Consider the following 18,716-nt stretch of genomic DNA (forward strand, 5'->3'; position numbering starts at 1 on the left):
TGCAGCTCAAACTTTTTATTTCAGAAACATTGGATCATGAATACATCTGTATTCACTGGGTTCACAAAAAATATCACACTATGGTCATACACTGGAGACACGTCACGGTCGAGTATGAGAAGCAGTGCTGAAGCAATTTGGTCCCAGTCATCAAGTAACAGTTGTCTGAAATGCACAAGCAAGCTGTCTGGTTCCCCTCAAAAGCTTTTTTATGGAGCATCTTGGGGACGACTAATCGGTTTGGCACACCCAAAGACGAGCCAAATTTTACGTTGGCTCGTAAATATTAAGCAATAGCCCACACTTCATAGATTACACAGCAAAGGCTGTACAAAGTGCAAGATCTCACTGCATTGTACTACCCCATTCATATTGAGAAATCAGTCACCCTTCCCTTCTACAAGCCTTTCAGCTTCGAAGATCTCGGCAGGCACAGCAAGACAGCCACGATCTTGTACCTGCAACCTTTTGCCTTGGACTCTGATTAATGTAAGCCGATGTGAAGCTTTGCGTGGACATATGTCCTTATATTTGTATGCCAAAGTTAATATTGATGAAGTAAAGTGGCCCTACCACTCAAACTATGACAGGATGTCTTAGAGTTTCAAGAATGACATGCCGGTATATATTGCAGAAAGACCAGCTTCTGGCACATTCGAAGCGGCCTGAAAACTATACAGAAAATATACATCCTGGCACAGCCTGCCTTGTGCAAAATGGTGAGATCTAGATAATGAAACCTGAGTTTTTGGCCCGCATGAATGAACTATGCATTGCAGAAGGCTGGAACTCTGTGAGAATGTGGCGCTAACGGTGGTGATAAAATGTCAAGGTTTGAGTACATGACATTAACTGGATCAAAAGACACAAAAGAAAAGTTATGAGCTGATGTTCACCGAAATCTAATATTCATCAAACTGAAATTTGAGATTGTGGGCGCATGCAGCAATTATGTAAGTGAAAAAACCTGTCAGCAAGAATGAAAACAATATTGTCTTTCTAACTGACAAGATTTTCGCTGAAATAAATGCTACAGGCGCCTCTCGAATATATGATGCAAATTAGGCTTAGGTGGACGTTGGCTCATAGAGAATTTCTTTTCCCTTTTTATCTTTTGATCCAGCTAACGTCATATGCTCAAACTTCCGCATCTTATTACTACCACTAGCGCCCTTATCTCACGGGATGCCTAGTTAATTTATGCAGGTCAAAAAACCTAGTTTCACTTTCTCGATCACACCCAGTACATTAATATATAAAGAAAAATATGTTCACAACGTCAACTCTGCACCAGAGTTTCCTTCTCAAACTCAACAAGAGCAGTAAAGACCATTTCAATGAACACATGACCAACCAGCGCAAGCACAGAATTCAATATTTGGTTGGCCTAGAGCAGGCCTTTGTAATGGAACTCACCAATCCAGAGTTACACTCGCAATCTTCACTACAGTTTGGGTTATGCACCATCTACGTGTAGCGATAAACCACATCTACCTTACGACACTGGATTCAATCAAACATTGTGCGCAGACAGATAACTTGATTCTGTGGCCAGCACAGAGCGTTTCCTGGATGGCTAAACATTTAAACATTCAACAAAATTGTGCCTATCTACCTCCAACTTCTTCAAGCAATGCACATTTTGAACCTGCTCCCTAAATAGATGTTTGAATCTACAAGCACCTTTAAACAAAAACAGTCCAGATGAACCGCACATACAAAAAAATGAGTTACATGTGTACATAATCTCAACAAAAAAACATCATGTGCCAGTTGAAAAATAGCAACATTTAACAGTTCAAGACACAATTAAATCATGAAAACATCATTAGTGCAAATTAAAAGAAAAATGTTGAGGTAAAAAACAGTAAAAATGTTCCCACCACTATTCACAACACACACTATTGCAATAAACATTGAATATGCTTGCTAAGTGAATACAAGTTCACCATTGTGCAATGCACACTACTCCTGGAAGTTAATGGGACATCAGTCATTCAGCGCAGCAGGCAAAGATGACTACCAGGTTGAACTGACCTCACTCATTGCAACTAGCCACTTCAAAAGCATTCTTTACTTGGAGAAGACGGCTTGCCTTTAAGTTTGGCAGTCTGCTTGTACACTTGGCCATTATAGAAAAGCATTATTTCATTACTTCGCACAATGTTTTGTGGATAAAAGTATATTGTGTTTTGAAGATATAAAGGAATGCCTTTGAAATTAGGCCATCGTTCATGGACTCGACTGGAATCTTCAAAGTGCCTGCGGGTATAAGTCACAAGCCCTAGCACCGACACGTAACACACTTGCATAACGCACGTAAGAATTATAATAAATTTTGTAGTAGCAGAGCACACGACATTCACAAAAAGTCTGTTGAATTGTGTGCACATAGTTAATACAGCCGCACTTTGGGAAAGTTGAAGACTTCGTGAGGATGAGAGTTATCAAAGTAGACAAAATCAGCCAACCTCTCAGAAGAAAAATTCAGGTCATGACCACTAACAATCGAGCAAATCCAGTTTATATCAAGATGTGTGCTTGATATACTTAAGTATATCTCCAAATCAATTTGCCGCTCTTGCTTGATTTTGACATAATATATCTAATTACAACATCGAAGAAAAGATTAAACACGTCCAGAAAAAGGAAATCTTTCAGAAATCTCTACAAATGCTTTTACCACACGACCTTTGCATCTGACAATAAAAAGCTTGGCCTGTCGAACCGACGAGGTCTATTACAACACTGAGGTACTTAATATACTCAAAATATTACTACATAGTACTACTCGCGCGCTACAAAATTGCTAGATTTGGACCTCCATACACACAACACACATCGCCAATTATAAAAATGGAAATGCAGGGCTTACACACTCTGGCACAGCATGGGCCCAGATACATTGGTGCCACCCGTACATACAAGGCAGTGCATTTACACACACAGGTGTCGTCGCCGAACAGAGACCCTCTATACACATGGTACAGACTCGCATATTTCAGCAGGAAACTGTGGTTTCGGACAGTCACAACAGGTTTGCTTGTGCGCGATACATAAGCAGGGGCTATAGTAGGATCTGATAAAAAATGTGGCAAGACGGCGGCTTTGTTGCCACCGTCCTGAAAATGCATTAAGTCTTTTGTTCCGGAAAATCTTCTCCCCCGCCTATACAACGACCCTGCTCAAAAACGCAAACAGCCAAAGAAATACCAAACTTCTCTTCGAGACGGTCGCCGCAAGACCACGGCCCAAAACGATGACGAGTGGGTGGCCCGGCGGAAACGAATACGTTGTTCACACAATCTCAACGACTCCTCTTTTTTCCTAACCGTGCAACAGAGCCTTCTACTCCTACCGAGCTGTGGTGTGGTGCGCTCATCGCAAGCGGTGTCGAGCGATCACGGCGCACTTCGTCACACACAAACGCAAATGTGCATACCAGCATCAATGGCAACGACGACGATGCAAAAAGATGGCGACGTGGCGGGCAACTCAGTTCGGAAAGGAACTGATCTCCACAAAGTCGTCGTCCCTCGCCAACAGGTGCCCCTGCTTGGTCTTCTCGGCCCTGTACCCGGTGAGGTTGTTGAAGAGCACGGTGAAGCTGGAGCCCAGCAGAGAGGCCTTGAACCCGGAAGAGCGCGGCCGCGCGTCGTCCAACCCGCAGTGCACCGAGAGGTCGTCGTAGTCCGAGCTTGACATCCTGCTCTGCCGCTGCGTCTCCTGATGGTACTGCTGCGTCTCCAGCGAGGCCCGCGTCGGCTTGCGGAACCTTGGCAGCCATTTTAGGTGGCGTGTGGGGGCGGAAAAGTGTATGATGAGGAGGTGCGGAAACCAAGACGGCAACACTGTTTTGTCCATGTGTGCAATGTTGCCGTGACATTGCAATAAATTTAATGATGCATTAAACCAAAGGCTTAAGGCCATTGTACATAGGGGGGTATAGAACAGCTGCCTGCACACAATCGAATCTGAAAGACTATGCTGATACAGAGTAGACAACAAATACCTATTCAATTTCAGCAAGTCTGCAAACTGGCACATAAACACCGCCTTCAGTTTACAATTACTTTATACTCGATTCTGGGGAAGTGGCATTTGTATACTCCGTATCGTACCCAAAGTGCACAGCGCTGCCAATGTTGCTGGCAAGAGCCTATGTTCAAACTTAACGCTTGATTTGCATGAGCTCTTGTGGAAATGAAGACACTGGACGCTCGGGCTGATGCCCCATGCTTATGTTAGTAGCTCTGACAGAGGTGAACACGAAGTATGAAACAGAGTAGTATGCTTCTGTTGCTTGCACGGAAGCATTGTGGAGTTCTTCGTGACTGCCACTGAACGGCACCCTTTTTTAAAGAGGGTCTATATTACACCAAGATGGAAACTCGTCTTCAAAAAAGATGTAAGCAAAAAGAGTCTCACCTCCTGAGCAAGAGGGAGGAGCAGACGACCGACACTGAAGACATGGCCATGGCAGCCGAACCCATCCAAGGCTTCAGCACGATACCGAACGGCATGAACACCCCTGCAAGTAAACCGGCACGGCAACTTTGTAGCACTGCCCTGCCTTTGCTTGAGAACAAACTTCTAAGCCTATGTTTGACAAAAAAAACTTCTAAGACTTTGTTTGACAAAAAACCTTCTAAGCCTTTGTTTGAGAACAAACTTTAGGTCACAGCACTTCCCAATCACCCCTACCCCTGAGTGCAAGTCTGAAACAATTTAAGTGCGAGTTTGGTGCATCTGATCCATGCATAACTAGAACATAGCGAAACACACCCTATCCTCCATCCGCTCCTGGTAAGAGCTACACGCTTGCTGTGCTGAAACAATCAATCACCTCCATTTCATTGCCTGACCCCGCTCCTCACACATAGCCATGGGCAAGAGTGCTCACATGATGAAAGGTAGACGTATGACTGGTCCAGCGAGTACATACCTGTCGCTGCACTGTTAGCTTAGGGGGGATTGAAGTAGGACGTACCGTATTTGCACGAATATAACGCAAGTTTTTTTCGAAATTACGTGCTCCCAAACGCACCTCGCGTTATATTCGGAATCGAGTTCAGCCACGAGGTACGCGAGTCTGGAGAAAGCCAGAGGAGAAAGTCATCCCTCAGGCTCAATGCAAAAGATCCGGTGGGAAAAGAAGTGGGGGTGTGGAAGGGAATTTATTAGATATTGGGCCACGTGAAGGGGCGAAAAGAAAACATAAAAAAGCATTTTTATTGCTTTTGTGTGTTTACAACGCGGGCGCGCGCGCCATGCGGGAATGCAGGCACCGGCCAATTCGAGCCAAGCCAAGCCGGGCAAAGTCAAACACAAGCCAAGCCAAGACCACCGACTGCGTTTACGCAATCACTGCGTTTACGCAATCGTGCAACACGAGGCATTTGTTTATGCAGAGGGACCAGAACAAGAAGTGTGATCGTGTATCGAATTCAGCAGTCTTTTTTTTTTTTCTGCCTGCGCATTGTTTAGTTTCTGCTCCAGAGTGGTCTGGTGTTTGTGTGTTGGTGCTTCTGCTTCGTGCCTTGTTTGGATTGTGGGCTGCCGACTGAGCTCGCAGGGGAGAAAAAAGAACTACCAGACAAGCAGGTGCCGTGCTGCTGCTTATTTGTGTAGTCGCCAAGTGGATTGTAAACAGAGGGACCTGAGCAGTGAGGATGAGCGCAGTCAAAACAGAAACTGATATTTCTTCTAGTATTTCCATTGACTTTTCACTTCTGCTATGCCCCCGAGTGCAAGAAATTAACGTGGCCTCGGCTCGCGTTATAATAGTAATAATAATTTTTTTTCTTTTTGGGGGCATCAAAACCTGCCCTCGCGTTATATTCGTGGTCGCGTTATATTCGTGCAAATACGGTATACGTGATTGCTGAAAAGGGCCATGGGCATTCCTCGAGTCCCAAAGATTAGACGTGTGAAAATGCCTATTGTCCAAGTCCAAACTTTTAAATTTTATTCACCTGCTGCCAGTGGAATTCCAACGAGGTTGTAGATGGTAGCAAAGAAGAAGTTGCGGTGAATCTTCTGGACTGTTGCCTTGGAGAGCGCAATCGCTCCCACCACGTCCAGCAGGTCATTCTGAGAAGGAGGTTAGAAGAAATGAATCTTTATCTGTTCATTTTGTTGCCCAATACATTCATCACACTGTCGCAGGAATACAAAACAATGAATAAAAAGAAACCGCCATAATTTTGGAATGGAGCAACTTTTCTGTTTCACACTCAAACGAAACCAAGGGACGTTTTAATGCTAGATAAACTTTACTGGCAGTCAAACTCCAATTTGAAAAACCAAAAGTTAAACAAAACAGTTAACACTTATTCCCCCCTTTTTTTCTGTGGTAAATTATGGCCTAAAAAACCTTGCAGACAAATATGGACAAAAAAAAAAGTAATGACACCTCTTCTCTACTCTTCTAGCACGTTCTCTCTCGCACAAATGCATTAATGCTATAGAGGATATTCACTGGACACCATATTTGAGGGCGATGTTTAGAGCGCGTGCTCAGAGCTAAGAGCGGCAATCCTGATGGTGCGGAATGCACGTTGCAAGAGAACTGTGGAACCTCACTGTCAGCATGCGCTCATCGGTTGTGCGCACAGCTATGGCTGCCTGTGAATACTCCCCATACTTCCTTTCAACTTGTATCCAGATGCAGCCGACACTACGAGCTGATGGGACCAATCAGACAGCGTCAAAAGCGTACCATCACGGCGTTCGCCATGTTTCTGTACGTGTTCAATCGTCGTGGCTGAACCAATCATTAAACAAAAATGCCCAACGACTTGTGCTTTTGACGCTGCCTTGATTGCTCCCATTACCACGTAGTGTCGGCTGCTTCTGGACTTCAGCTAAAACTAAGTATAGCACCGCCCGGGCTGTTTCAAGGTAGCAGGCGGCATTTTTAAAAGGATGTCATTACTTTTGTTTATGAGGTTTAGTTTGTTTCGCCTCCCGTCACCTCTTGTCAGTGAGAAACGAAACCCTCGAAAAGGGTTCCCTTGTGCGGCTCGTCAACACCTGGGCATGCAAATTCCACACACTATCACCAAGCTGTGTGTTCATGTGTTCCGTTTCCCTTTGGCCGCTGCTGTATCAATCCAGAAAAGAGGTAGGTGTGTTCAAATAGTAGCTTGGATTGAAGAGCACATCATTATTTATAGCACTTGTAGGGACAACAGAGTCAGGACAGCACTTTTTCTATTCATATTTGCCTAAAACAAACATCTGCCCATCTCTTTGGGTACTTTGGGTCCCAAAGGCACTTTAAATGCCTAGCATTTATAGGTCCTTTGTGATGTCACAGTGTCATGTAACGTCATAATGTCATGTGACATCAGTGCGATGTGACAATAATGTCATGTAAACGATTCTCTCTTAGAACTCATTACCGTAACAGCACCACAGTCAGACACCAACCATTGTAAACACCAAAAAATCATTGTAAAAAAAAGAAAAAAAATCAGTTGGTTGCGCTTAGAGAGCCTAGCAATGACTAAAATAGGTTATAACTAGGATTCCGAGTTTTCTGAGATTATTTTTCGTCAAATCGGAGGGTGTTTTTCGGAGTTTATTCTTTTCAGAAAATTCAGAGTTTATCGGAGTTTATATTTGTTTGATTCTCAATTCACCAAAATTCCGAGTTTAATCTCACACTGTTTTCTACTCAAAATAAATAAATAAATAATATCTGAGTGCAAATGTATGCTAGATAAAAAAAATAAATGCGCTTGTGTCAATTAATATTTCTTCAGCTGAATTTGGCAATGGTACCATTGCCATTGGCAATACTAATCTGTCAAATGTCAAAAGCTGTACACAAGTGTCGCTTCGATAAACGTCGATACCTTCAAATCAATAGACTCCTGAAGGTAGTCGCTGGGAAGCTCGTATTCACCCCATCCTATTCCATTCACCTACCCCGCGGCCGCACAAGGTGCAGTGGTGAAGGATGTAATAGAGAAGCTTCAATTGCCTCTCTTCCCTATTTTATGCAATCTCTATGGTCCATAGCTTTCACTCTTACAAAAACAACCTCTCCTTCCTCTGAAACACAGATAGTATGCCCCAAACTAGAAACCAAAACAGGGGGTTTTGTCGTAACCAAAAAAATACAATGACCTGTCGTCCTGAATAAACCGTGACGAGATAAGCGGTAAGACCCCTTCAGAAATGGTCCGAGATTTGAAAGATAACTGCGGTGGCATTTCCCAGGATCACTGACCCTGTGCACTGATCAAACTTAATTGACTGAGATTTTACTGCTTTACTGGCGGGCGTTTTTCAGTTTGTTGAGATTTATCCGAAAGCACAGAACCCTAGTTAAGACAGACCTTGATAGTGACCAAGAATTCAGCCTGTCAGAAAAGGAGTATATTGCATGCAGATACGAAGTTGAACCAATGGTACAGATAGGAAAACTAACCGATCTCCAGAAAGCAGTATGTTATGTCCAAATATCTGTTGTAATGTGTTTATACTGTATTTACAAAATTGCATAGGGGAAGCAAATTGGCTTAATAGGGTTAAGGAAGGAATCATACTTTTTGTTTTTAGTTTCTAGGCTAGGTGGTGCACGCTACCACCTGTTATAAAGGGTACAGCTGTTAGCATTCATCCATCCATCGGGGCGGGGGGCAGAAATTACGCGACCACTCACGTATCCTCTAGAAGGAGAAAATGTGGGCTGTGCGTGGACTGAAGAGTGCAAAAGGCAAACAAGTCGCGATTTATTCATCCATTGCTCTCCTGTCTTAAATGAGAAATTTAGCCATTGCAGTACGACTGCTGGTCTAGGGTACACCATGCAGTAGTGATACACGACTGCACGGTGCTACGATGTTCCAGGTTGAGATGAGCAGGGGCAGGGAAAGCCCAATGTTTCCGTCGAGGCTACATCCCAGGTGCGGGCACAAAAAACCCCAAAAGCTGGCCCTCGTGCAGAGCGCGCCGAAACGCGCATGGACAGCAACAAGAACAGCGTACCCGAACGAGCACCACGTCAGCCGCCTCCACGGCCACGTCTGTGCCATTGGCGATGGCGATGCCAATGTCTGCCTGCGCCAGCGCCGGCGAGTCGTTGACGCCGTCACCCACCATGGCGACGCGCCGCCCCTGCTCCTGAAGCTGCTGGATCTTCATCACCTTGTGCGAGGGCAGCACTTCCGAGTACACGTGCTTGATGCCCACCTGGAATCGAGGGTCAAAAGTTCATTTTCCAAGTGCAACTCCACTCAGTTCTAAATTACTTCAAGGTAAAGGGGGATCCTGGTTTGAATCCCAACACATACGAGGTAAAATAGAGCAAACAATAAAAACGCTTTCCGGAGAGGTCAAGCTTGCAACGTACAACGCGGAAGCACGCAATCGGTCCCCACCCGAGGTGTGCGACGCAATTGGCGAGCGATTGCCGAACGAGGTTCTTTGTGAAGAGCAAGATTTCATTGGGCAACGCCGACAACATGTTTTGGAAATGTGGCAGCGGTGACGACAGAAACGAGAGCACCAGTACAGACCAAAGACTGAGCAAAAACGACGGGGAAGAGTTTCAGTTGCCTCGCCTCCGGCGCAAGCTTCCTAACTTGGATGCGTCACGATGAACACACATTTTTGCACACACCCCATGGCACAAGCTTCTAATGGACACATTCGACTCCCGCCAAAGCTAAATTCGACAAAATGCCCAACGTCTGGCAGCAGAATTCACGGTTCTTTCGTTCCTCGGAAACGGGGCTGTGGTCGCCCACAGAATGAGAATGGCGGGGAGTCTGTTTTGGATGCCTGGCCGTCGGCATGTGCTCGTTGCTTTCCTAGGTGCTTCGGCTGTGCGTGCATGCTCGAGGCTCGCAAGGCGCCGAAGCATCATGAAAGGCAGACAGCTCGCGCTGGTGGTGGGCTGAAAGGCTTCCCGGCCGTTTGCATCCTGCCGGCAACAATGAGGGACCGCAAACCGCAAAATGCTCCAGAAAGGTTACTTGCTCACCTCTCGGGCGACGGCGGCAGCAGTCTTCTTGTTGTCCCCCGTAAGCAGGATCACTTCGTGGCCCATCTTCTTCAGGGTGTAGACGGTGAGGCGGGCCTCAGGTTTCACCGTGTCTGCCACGGCCAGCATGCACACCAGGATGCCTGTGGCAACGTAGAGCACATTGGCGCACATGCGTGCAACACTCTCGCTATATACCCGGTTGTAAAACTAAGAAGAACTTGCAAAAACAAGATTGACATACAGTTAAGCATTTCTTGTTTTATTCAAAGAAATCTTGGTCTTATCTTTCACCAAACTACATGTTAGGCTCTTCGCGGCAAATATGTTACGCCGCAACCATTCAATGGGCAAATATTCGGCCAAACTCATTATTCGCTTTGAAGTCAGAATTCCCTATGCACACGTGCTTACCGTTTTGCACAGACGCAAATAAGAAAAATAAAGATTGATTGGTAGTTATTCACGAACAAACTCATCCCCACGCACTCGCACATGATGCTTCGACAAACCGCGGGCGCAAAAAGGTCGTGCCGGATGGTTGTGCAGGAAAGAGCACAGCGCGCGAGACGAGTATTGACCGAAGCTTCTTGACACGGACCTGGAGGAGTGTTGCGACCTGCGGTGCATCAGCTGGAAACAGTTCCTACAGCTTTCTTCACGTGCGGAACCAAGAATCGTGCAACAAAGCGAACCAGCGAATGGACAGAACAAACGAAAAGAAATAATGCGCCATCTTTGCTTTGCTTGTCAAAAAAAAAAAAGAAAAAAAGGTGTCGTTGCCAGACCAGACAAAATGTTTTACAAGTCAATCCCCGTCGAAAATCAGTGAAAAGTGCAGACAGAAAAAGCCAAGCGCCAATTCACTCGCAGATTTTTTATTTCAAACATGTTTAGTCTTGCAATTTTCTTTTTTAACGAGCAACACAAAGATTGTTTGTGTCATTGTGCTATGTTCTGTTTCTGTTCGTTCGCTGGTCTGTGTTGGTCGCGCGGTTTTTGGTTTCGCACAAACTGCATGTGAGAGAAGCTGCAAGAACTTCACTCAGCTGACGCACACCAGGTTCCGATATTCCTCCAGGTCAGTGTAATGAAGCTTCAGTCAAAACTCGTCTAGTACACCGCCATCTCCCCTGCACGTGTTCTACAGCATGTTACCCAGCGAGGCCTCTTTTGCGGCTTTGGTGTACTGAAGCATCGTGCACGATTACGCGGGGATAAACCAACGAGGACATTGGTAAATGCCCCTCCGCAAGAACAGGGCTCCTCGCTTGCCCGTGTTTCAGTCAGCCAATGCACCGGTTGAAAATTACAAACTTTTTCCGAACGTATACGAGTTCGCACCGACGAATGCTTACAAACCTTCTCAGAACGTATTTGACATCACGCATACAAACTTTTATGACATGTTTATTAAGTTTACACCTACGGACGTTTACAAACTTTTTCGGGGCCGATTTGAGTTCACTCCTACGACTGTTTGCGTAAAATGAACTGTTTTGTGACAGTTGTTGTCTGTCTTAATTCTAGCACCCCCCAAACGATGTTCTCGTTCCTTACGTTTTCCCGGATCATACGTTTCATTTCTCCAGTCCCACGGAGAACGTATCACCGAGGTCCTACTGTACCATCAATTGATCCACCAACTGGAGGCAAGATTGTCACTGGCGGGCCACCTGCGAGCTCACTCGTACGCCGACCATACGTCAGCGAGTCTCGGTTGTGACGCGACTCCCCAACGACGTGCCTTCTCAGTCATTGGCCAGCTCCTGCACGGGCCAAGGACAGACTAATCGAGCGATCGACGAAGCGAAACAGTCTTCCTCACCGTCGATCGTGCAGAGCACGGCCGTCTGCCCCTTCTCCTCGTGCTGCTCCATGATGGCATCCACCTGGGAGTTGACGACGACGCCGTTGCGGTGCATCCACTCCCGGTTGCCAATCAGCACGACGCTGTTGCCAGACGATCGCCTGTCTCCTGCAAACATGGGTTGGGTTGCGCACTTGAGGATCGTTTGCACATTTGCTTTTGGGCATTGTCGTTTGCACCGCAACTACTTTTGACCCCTTATGACGGAATAACCCACTGACATACTGACAACATTTATTTAGTAGAGCCGTGCGACGCTCCTGATCTGCGTATACAGTCGCCGACCGATTTTTCGGACTTCGCAGGGATCGATAAAATGTCCGAATAACGGAGTAGTTAGAAAAATCAGCAGATTAAAAAACCTGCCTTTATTACATCTAAGCGGGCTTAAAGAAGCCACCAATAGTGCCTTGCTTCATTTACGAGGCCTCCGCTTGCATTCGGCCATTTGCTATTAGCTTGAGAATCGCAGCCTCCATTTCTAGCGTTGTGGTAGAGTACTTTCTGAGCTCCTTAGCGACACTTTGCGGCGGCGGAAGAACAGAAGGGGGCAATGACACACAAGCCAGCTTACTCTGAAAACATAATTCACCGAGACGAGATGAGAAGCGCAAGTCCACGACTGCAGAACGGCAAATAAACAAAGAAAAAGTGTAACAATGATGATGATAATGACGCACAGCTAGAGAAAGAAAAAAACCGTAGCATAGCGTCACCTAGCACTAGGTGACGCTACTCAAGTAGCGCTGCCAAACCGAGCCAATCCATATGCAGCCAACACAGAATCTAAAATGGTGGCTTCTCTATGGTGTTTCAGCCAATCACTCACGATGATTTCGTCCGAAAAACTGAACTTTCGGACTGTTCGAAACATCAGGTGTGCACGTACACTATTTCTGTTAGGTAGGTCATCATTCCCCCTTTAGGTCCGAAAAATCAATAAAGTTTGAATTATCCGCGTCTGAGAAATCGGTCGGCGACTGCATATTTCCCCATCTTTTGTGCGTCATTCTTTTATTGATAGCATGAAATAATTCCGACAACGTTCTAAGCGACCATTTCTTTTAAAGGGTACATAGATTCAATCTCGCAAACACCGCAAAACCTTCAGTCCAGTTATACAAAGGTCGGAAGAGTCCCAGGGTTACCCAACGCACGGTGGCAGTATGCAAACATTTTCACGTCGTAAGCGGTCACTACCAGGCACGACGCTTGCACGAGCAACGAGACTAACGCGCTAAATCAGACAGCGAAACGGGTCCTACCCGACCCGTCAGTGACTTGCACCAAGGAAGGTGGCTGCAGCGTGGAGCCGTCGTCTCCCCTCTCGGGAAACAGCATAACACGATCGATGAAGACCTCTTCCGTGCCGGAACCGGTGCCCCTGTATCCCGTCGACGGGGGTCGTAGGCCCTTGGTGACCAAGCTCTCCGTGTCTTTGGTCCTCTGGAGCACTGCGTCGACTCCGGAGATGCGGCAACGCAGGCCGCAGCCTGGAACGGCCGCAAAGTCCTCGCACTTCCCCAGAGTTTCCGTTTCGAGGATCTGCGATCGACGCAAAGGAAGCACTCTAGTGTTGCGGTGCGACAATGGATGCATCGCCTTGTAGATCATCATCATCGCACCATGACTTCACTCCGGGAATTTAGTGTTGTAATTTGACAGCAGATGGCACCACTTTGTCAGCACTCGTGGTTTTTATCAACATCAGTAATGCCACATGATGTACAGTACGATCATTACAATGTGCTTTAGCGTTGTGGTGTGACAGCAGATGCATCAACGTTATACAGTCAAATACCTTTATAAAGAACGCCTCTATTACGAAAACGCCCGTTTAAAGAAGTAAAATAAAAGTTCTAGCACTGACCACCACAACGAATTTCTGTTTAACAAAGGTTTCTGTTTAACGAAGCAATTGTGCAGCCCTACAAACCAAAAATGACCGGTATTGCAAATTTTCTAGGTAAAAAGTAATCAATCTTACCGCGGCAGCAGCAGCAGGGCAACGGCGGAAGATGCAGTGCAACGTGCATAATGTCACAATTAGCTAAATTTCAAATTTCCATTTTAAGTACTACATGTATTCATTCACCTGGTTTTTTAAAATTTAATACAACATTCATTTCTGCATTTAAATGGTTATTTAGGTTTATTTACTTCGTTTTTCTTCATTTGTAATTTCTCTAGTCTTCCGGTCCCTAGTAACTGCGAGAGATCGCTAATCCGGCCCCTTAGCCAAAAAGTTTGGTGACCCCTAGTGTGAATAATTTGTTAGTATGACACCTTGTGCCTAGATGGCGCTACGTGACTAACTTGCTGCATAGAGAGCCTAGATTGAAGAGGGTCCATTTAAGCAGACGGAAAGGCGGACTCGAGCGGACACGCTCACATACGATCTACCGATCAATGCGTTCGTAACCTCCTTGCAGTATGTATTGCAAATGCGACCCATAACCCCCGTGGCTCCGGTTGAGCAGCTGTGAGCTCTCTGTGATACAGGCTCTCTACGACTGCGAAATGCCCGCGTGCGCTCAAGGATTCTTTCTTTTCGCCCACGCCGGCGAGCATGCGCCCCCTGTGCTCCAAGACAGGCTCGCACCGTCTTCCCAAGCCGAAACGCCAAAAAGATTGCGATGAAAAGCCGGTAGACCGGCGACAGCTTTCGTCAGCAGAAAGATTGCAGAGAGGTTGTACAGAAAGAAACACACCCTCCCTTCTTTGTTCCGGACAGATGTGAAAAAGAGCTCGGTCGGCTCGGTTGTACGGCTCTCCCCGTCCTCACCCCTCGCCGCGCCTCGCGCTGCAGGTGTCGCGTGCCGAGCACGGGGCGGATTCTGCTGTGCCGCCACTGCAGAGCAGCGCAGCCGCTTCGAGAGCCCGATTGGCAGCATGAGCCGCCACCCGATATATAAAAGGACTCATTTACGCAGTAGGCGAACGCCTCTCATTCGCTGCGCGATCGCGGGTCAATGTTGGTGGTTTAGTAATTTCCAAATGTCAGCCAAGTTTGTTGTATGGAAATCTGGACAGCGCGAAATTAGTCTGCAGCAAGGAGCACCTGGTCTCTCGGCTGTAGATGACGAATTTTCGCCGGTGGCGGTACGACAGCTAGCCTGGTATCCTTAAATTGTATCGTGCAGTGGTGAGCACGGGAAAATGTGCGAATACAATTTTCATATAGAGAAAAAAAAAAAAGTGGTAATCGAGCCCAAGATGCCTGGATTCTGCAGCACAAGCTTTCGTCCCACGTACACTGAGCTGTGATGTGCCAGCAGACTCTGCCACCGTTTCCCTTTTCAAAACCTTGTTTCTGATGTCACTCATACTATACTTGGCATTCTACTGTTTCCTAATACACCTTGAATGTTCTGGAGATACGTCAATATGCGATAGCACAAATGCAGTTTCGTGCGATCGATTTTTTGAGCTCAACCACAACAACAAAGATATCTGTACTACGAAAAATTCAGCCAGCGGACTTTGTTATAAAGGTGTTTGACATTGCTATCACTTCTCTCCAGGAATTTAGTATTGTGATGTGACAACAGGAAGCTCCATCCTCGCTAGCAATCATGATTATTATCATTGGTATCAGCACACGACGTACAGGTGATTGTTAGGATGTACTTTAGCATTGTGAAATGACAGCTAATGGCACCAACATTAGAAGAGTTGAGACAGGTAGCCACAAGGCGGCTTAAGAGGAGTGTTGGGGAACCAACTCCAGAATATTGGTCGATACCATCAGTGCTAAGGTGAAGGTTAAAAGTTGTGTCGACACGCAGAGGCAAAAAAAAAATTTCTCGAGTATTGAAAATGGGTTTCCAGCAAAATTTCAAGAATTAAGCTCGCAGTCTATTATTCAAACATTCAACCAAGTGGAAAAGGTTCAATCTCACTTCAGAGAACTTGAGGAAAACTTGCACAATTGTCGACTTACCTTCCGGACAAACTTGGTGATTGCCACGCCAATGGGATGCTCGCTGTTCGCCTCCGCCGTCCCCACCAGAGCCAGCATCTTGGAGAGCGAGCAGATGTTGTTCTCCACAAACAGTGCGATGCGGGTCACCACAGGAACCCCGTTGGTGATGGTGCCGGTCTTGTCGAACACAATGCATTTCACCTGGAAGCAGTTCATTGCGTGTTGCTAAAAAAGCGGTGCCAGTCCACGAGTCTTTCTCCACAGTCCCGTCTGCTGCAATCATGTTTTTTTCGCAAGTTTGGGTCACTGTTAAAGGAGCACTAAAGTACTTTTTGAGATCCTCGTTCAGTGGTCATAACTCAATCTACAAGCTTTAAGCATCCTAAAAAACCTAAAACTTAAATTCATGCGCGGCCGGTTTGTGTGTATTAAAAAGAGATCAAGGATCCCGACACTTACCGATGGCGCAGAACAACAGATGGCGCTACCAAACCTTGCTGATAATGGTTGAACGACGGACAGTGCTTGTCAGTCACTCGTGAGCGATGGGTTCCCGCATGAACCAGTCCCGCTCATCCAAGCGGGAACTCACCGCTTGCGAGTGACTGACAAGAACCATCCCGTCATTCAACCATATTCAGCAAGGTTGGGTAGCGCCACCTGTCGTTCTGCAGCAACGGTAAGTGTCGGGAACTTCTACAACTTTCTTACTATGCAAACCGGCCACATATGAATGTAATCTTGTTTTTTAGGATGCTTGGTGCTCGTAGACTGAGTTATGACAATAAAACAGGGATCTCAGAAAGCCCTTTAGTGCCCCTTTAAGGGAGCAGGCAGTGCAAGTCAGACAACAAGAATCAGGATTTATAATCCTCAACTTACACTTCGACATAGGTACTACTCACGACGAAGGTCTACACTACCGCGACAGACCTCAAGGAAGAGCCAATAAATTTTCACTCAAGCCGCGCCGCACGAAGAACATATCTGCCCCTGTCTAAAAATGTTTCCCGTCGTCACCCTCCGTTTAGTGGTTTAAGGTAACTGCCGGATCTTGCAAACGACCTTCTCATTGTGGGGCTCTAGGAAAAAAAAAAATGCACGGGGCATGCAATCACCTTGTGCAGCAGTTCGAGTGGCTCCCCGCCCTTGATGAGGATCCCGAGGCTGGCGCCCACCCCCGTGCCCACCATCACCGCCGTCGGGGTGGCTAGCCCCAGAGAGCAGGGGCAGGCAATGGAGAGCACAGTCAGGGCGCACTGGAACGCAAACTGGCAGATGAGCTCGCTGTCCGACGAGTGGTGGTCCTGCGGGAAACAAACAAACGAGGCTGACTCGTGGAAGGCGACACACGGGACGTGACGCGAGAACAGTGGCACGCAGAAGGTGAACCGAGAAAGGTAACACGAGAAGGTGACACGCAGGAGGTGACACACGAAAGGTGAGATGTGGAAGGTGACACACGGAAGGTGACATATGAAAGACGACAGGTGGAAGGCGACAGGTGGAAGGGCCCCTCTGGAAGCAGAGCTCCAACACTGAGCCAATCTATGAGCAATGATGCCGGTAAAACTAAAGCGCTGGATATTTTTTCATCCAAACACCACCATTGATCGATTGTGCCACAAGCAGTTTTAGTTGTTGCTGGTGAAGCATTGCCATTCTTCGCTCGCGGCGCACCCCATGTGCCAACGTGCACGTTTCTATTGGTCTACTCACTGCAGGTGCCGCGCCGCCGACAACACACAACTTTTGCAAAGACGCTTCGCCATTTTTTCGGCTCAAACATGTCCCGTCATGCACCAGCTTGGCGACACTTGCCAAGTCAATGCAGAGCGCAATTTCGTCTCCTTCTTGCACGGGGGTTGCGAAGACGTCAGAACGCCAAGGTCTTACTGGTTGATCGGGAAAAAATAGTGAGTAGACCTCAAGGCATCTATCTAGCATTGAGGTCTACCCACTATCCTTTCAATCAAAGCCAATCAAAACCTGGCATTGTTCTGACGTCACTGAAACTCCTGCGCAAAAAGCAGACGACTCGCTCTCCGCATAGAATTTTATCCAGCACCTCAACTACGTTTCGTTGCTAGCACCTTCTGGAAGACCACGAATACGTCGACCAATCGAATACCTCCGAGGAATCAAAGCGCCTCCGTACCTGTCTCGGGAAGAAGGCGGTGATGTTGTCCACGTTGTGGAATCCCACGAGGACCCAGATGCCCAGCGTGAGCAGCGACACGAGGACCACGCCAGGCACAAAGTAGCCGGCCAACCGGTCCGCCAACTGCTGAATGGGCGCCTGGAAAACGGCCACAATTCATTCGCACACAGCGAAACGCCCGTACAAAACCCATTGATCCTGTAAACCGAGGGTTCTCACACTTTCAGTCGTAAGGAACCCCTACCTGCTTCGAATGGCAGCAGAGGAACCTCTACTGGTCTTTGCGATGGTGCCGTTCAGTGCAGAAGCCTAAAGACCTTGTAAACCATAATGCACATATTGTAGTCGCTGACTAGGTGAAAAAGGCTGGGAGCAGCTTCAGTTGTCCTGCCTCCAGCACACTCTCCACGCCTTCCACTGTGCTTCAGCGTCTTGCACGCCTCGAGTGAGCACACAGGGTCAAAGCACAGCATAAGGCGTGGCGCGCGTGCCACAGGTCGGGTGTTCAAAAGACGTGCCTCGCTGATCTCACTCTCTCAGTGATTAGAGATAGTGTTTGGCCCATAGTCATGCATGCGTTAGTGGGTAGCTCACACGCACTAAACAAAGAAATTAAACTCGGAAAAGACTTCACCCGGGGGCAGAGACGGCCGAGAAAATTTGGGACCCCGAGGAACCCATGACGGTAGTTTGGGGAACACCCGAGGTCTTAGGAATCCGATTTGAGAAGCCACGCTGTAGACTGTGGCCATTGTACAAGTCG

The 18,716-nt window shown here is 47.0% G+C and overlaps 1 protein-coding gene across 1 annotated transcript in view; it reads right to left on the reverse strand.

The window, feature by feature from the left end:
- The window catches only part of LOC8026346 (copper-transporting ATPase 1), a 37,981-nt gene continuing 19,265 nt past the window's right edge, over positions 1-18,716 (reverse strand). Inside the window, exons 11-20 of the mRNA XM_040206840.3 lie at positions 17,951-18,091; positions 16,911-17,099; positions 15,811-15,993; positions 13,133-13,412; positions 11,826-11,975; positions 9,998-10,140; positions 9,001-9,204; positions 5,976-6,093; positions 4,429-4,531; positions 1-3,775 (exon numbers count right to left, since the gene is read on the reverse strand). Coding sequence (XP_040062774.1) covers positions 3,496-3,775; positions 4,429-4,531; positions 5,976-6,093; positions 9,001-9,204; positions 9,998-10,140; positions 11,826-11,975; positions 13,133-13,412; positions 15,811-15,993; positions 16,911-17,099; positions 17,951-18,091 — 1,791 coding nt within the window. The 3' untranslated portion in view covers positions 1-3,495. The remainder of the gene's footprint in view (positions 3,776-4,428; positions 4,532-5,975; positions 6,094-9,000; positions 9,205-9,997; positions 10,141-11,825; positions 11,976-13,132; positions 13,413-15,810; positions 15,994-16,910; positions 17,100-17,950; positions 18,092-18,716) is intronic.

The sequence above is a fragment of the Ixodes scapularis genome, unplaced genomic scaffold (genome assembly GCF_016920785.2).
Source record: "Ixodes scapularis isolate PalLabHiFi unplaced genomic scaffold, ASM1692078v2 PGA_scaffold13__105_contigs__length_92229423, whole genome shotgun sequence".
Taxonomy (NCBI): domain Eukaryota; kingdom Metazoa; phylum Arthropoda; class Arachnida; order Ixodida; family Ixodidae; genus Ixodes; species Ixodes scapularis.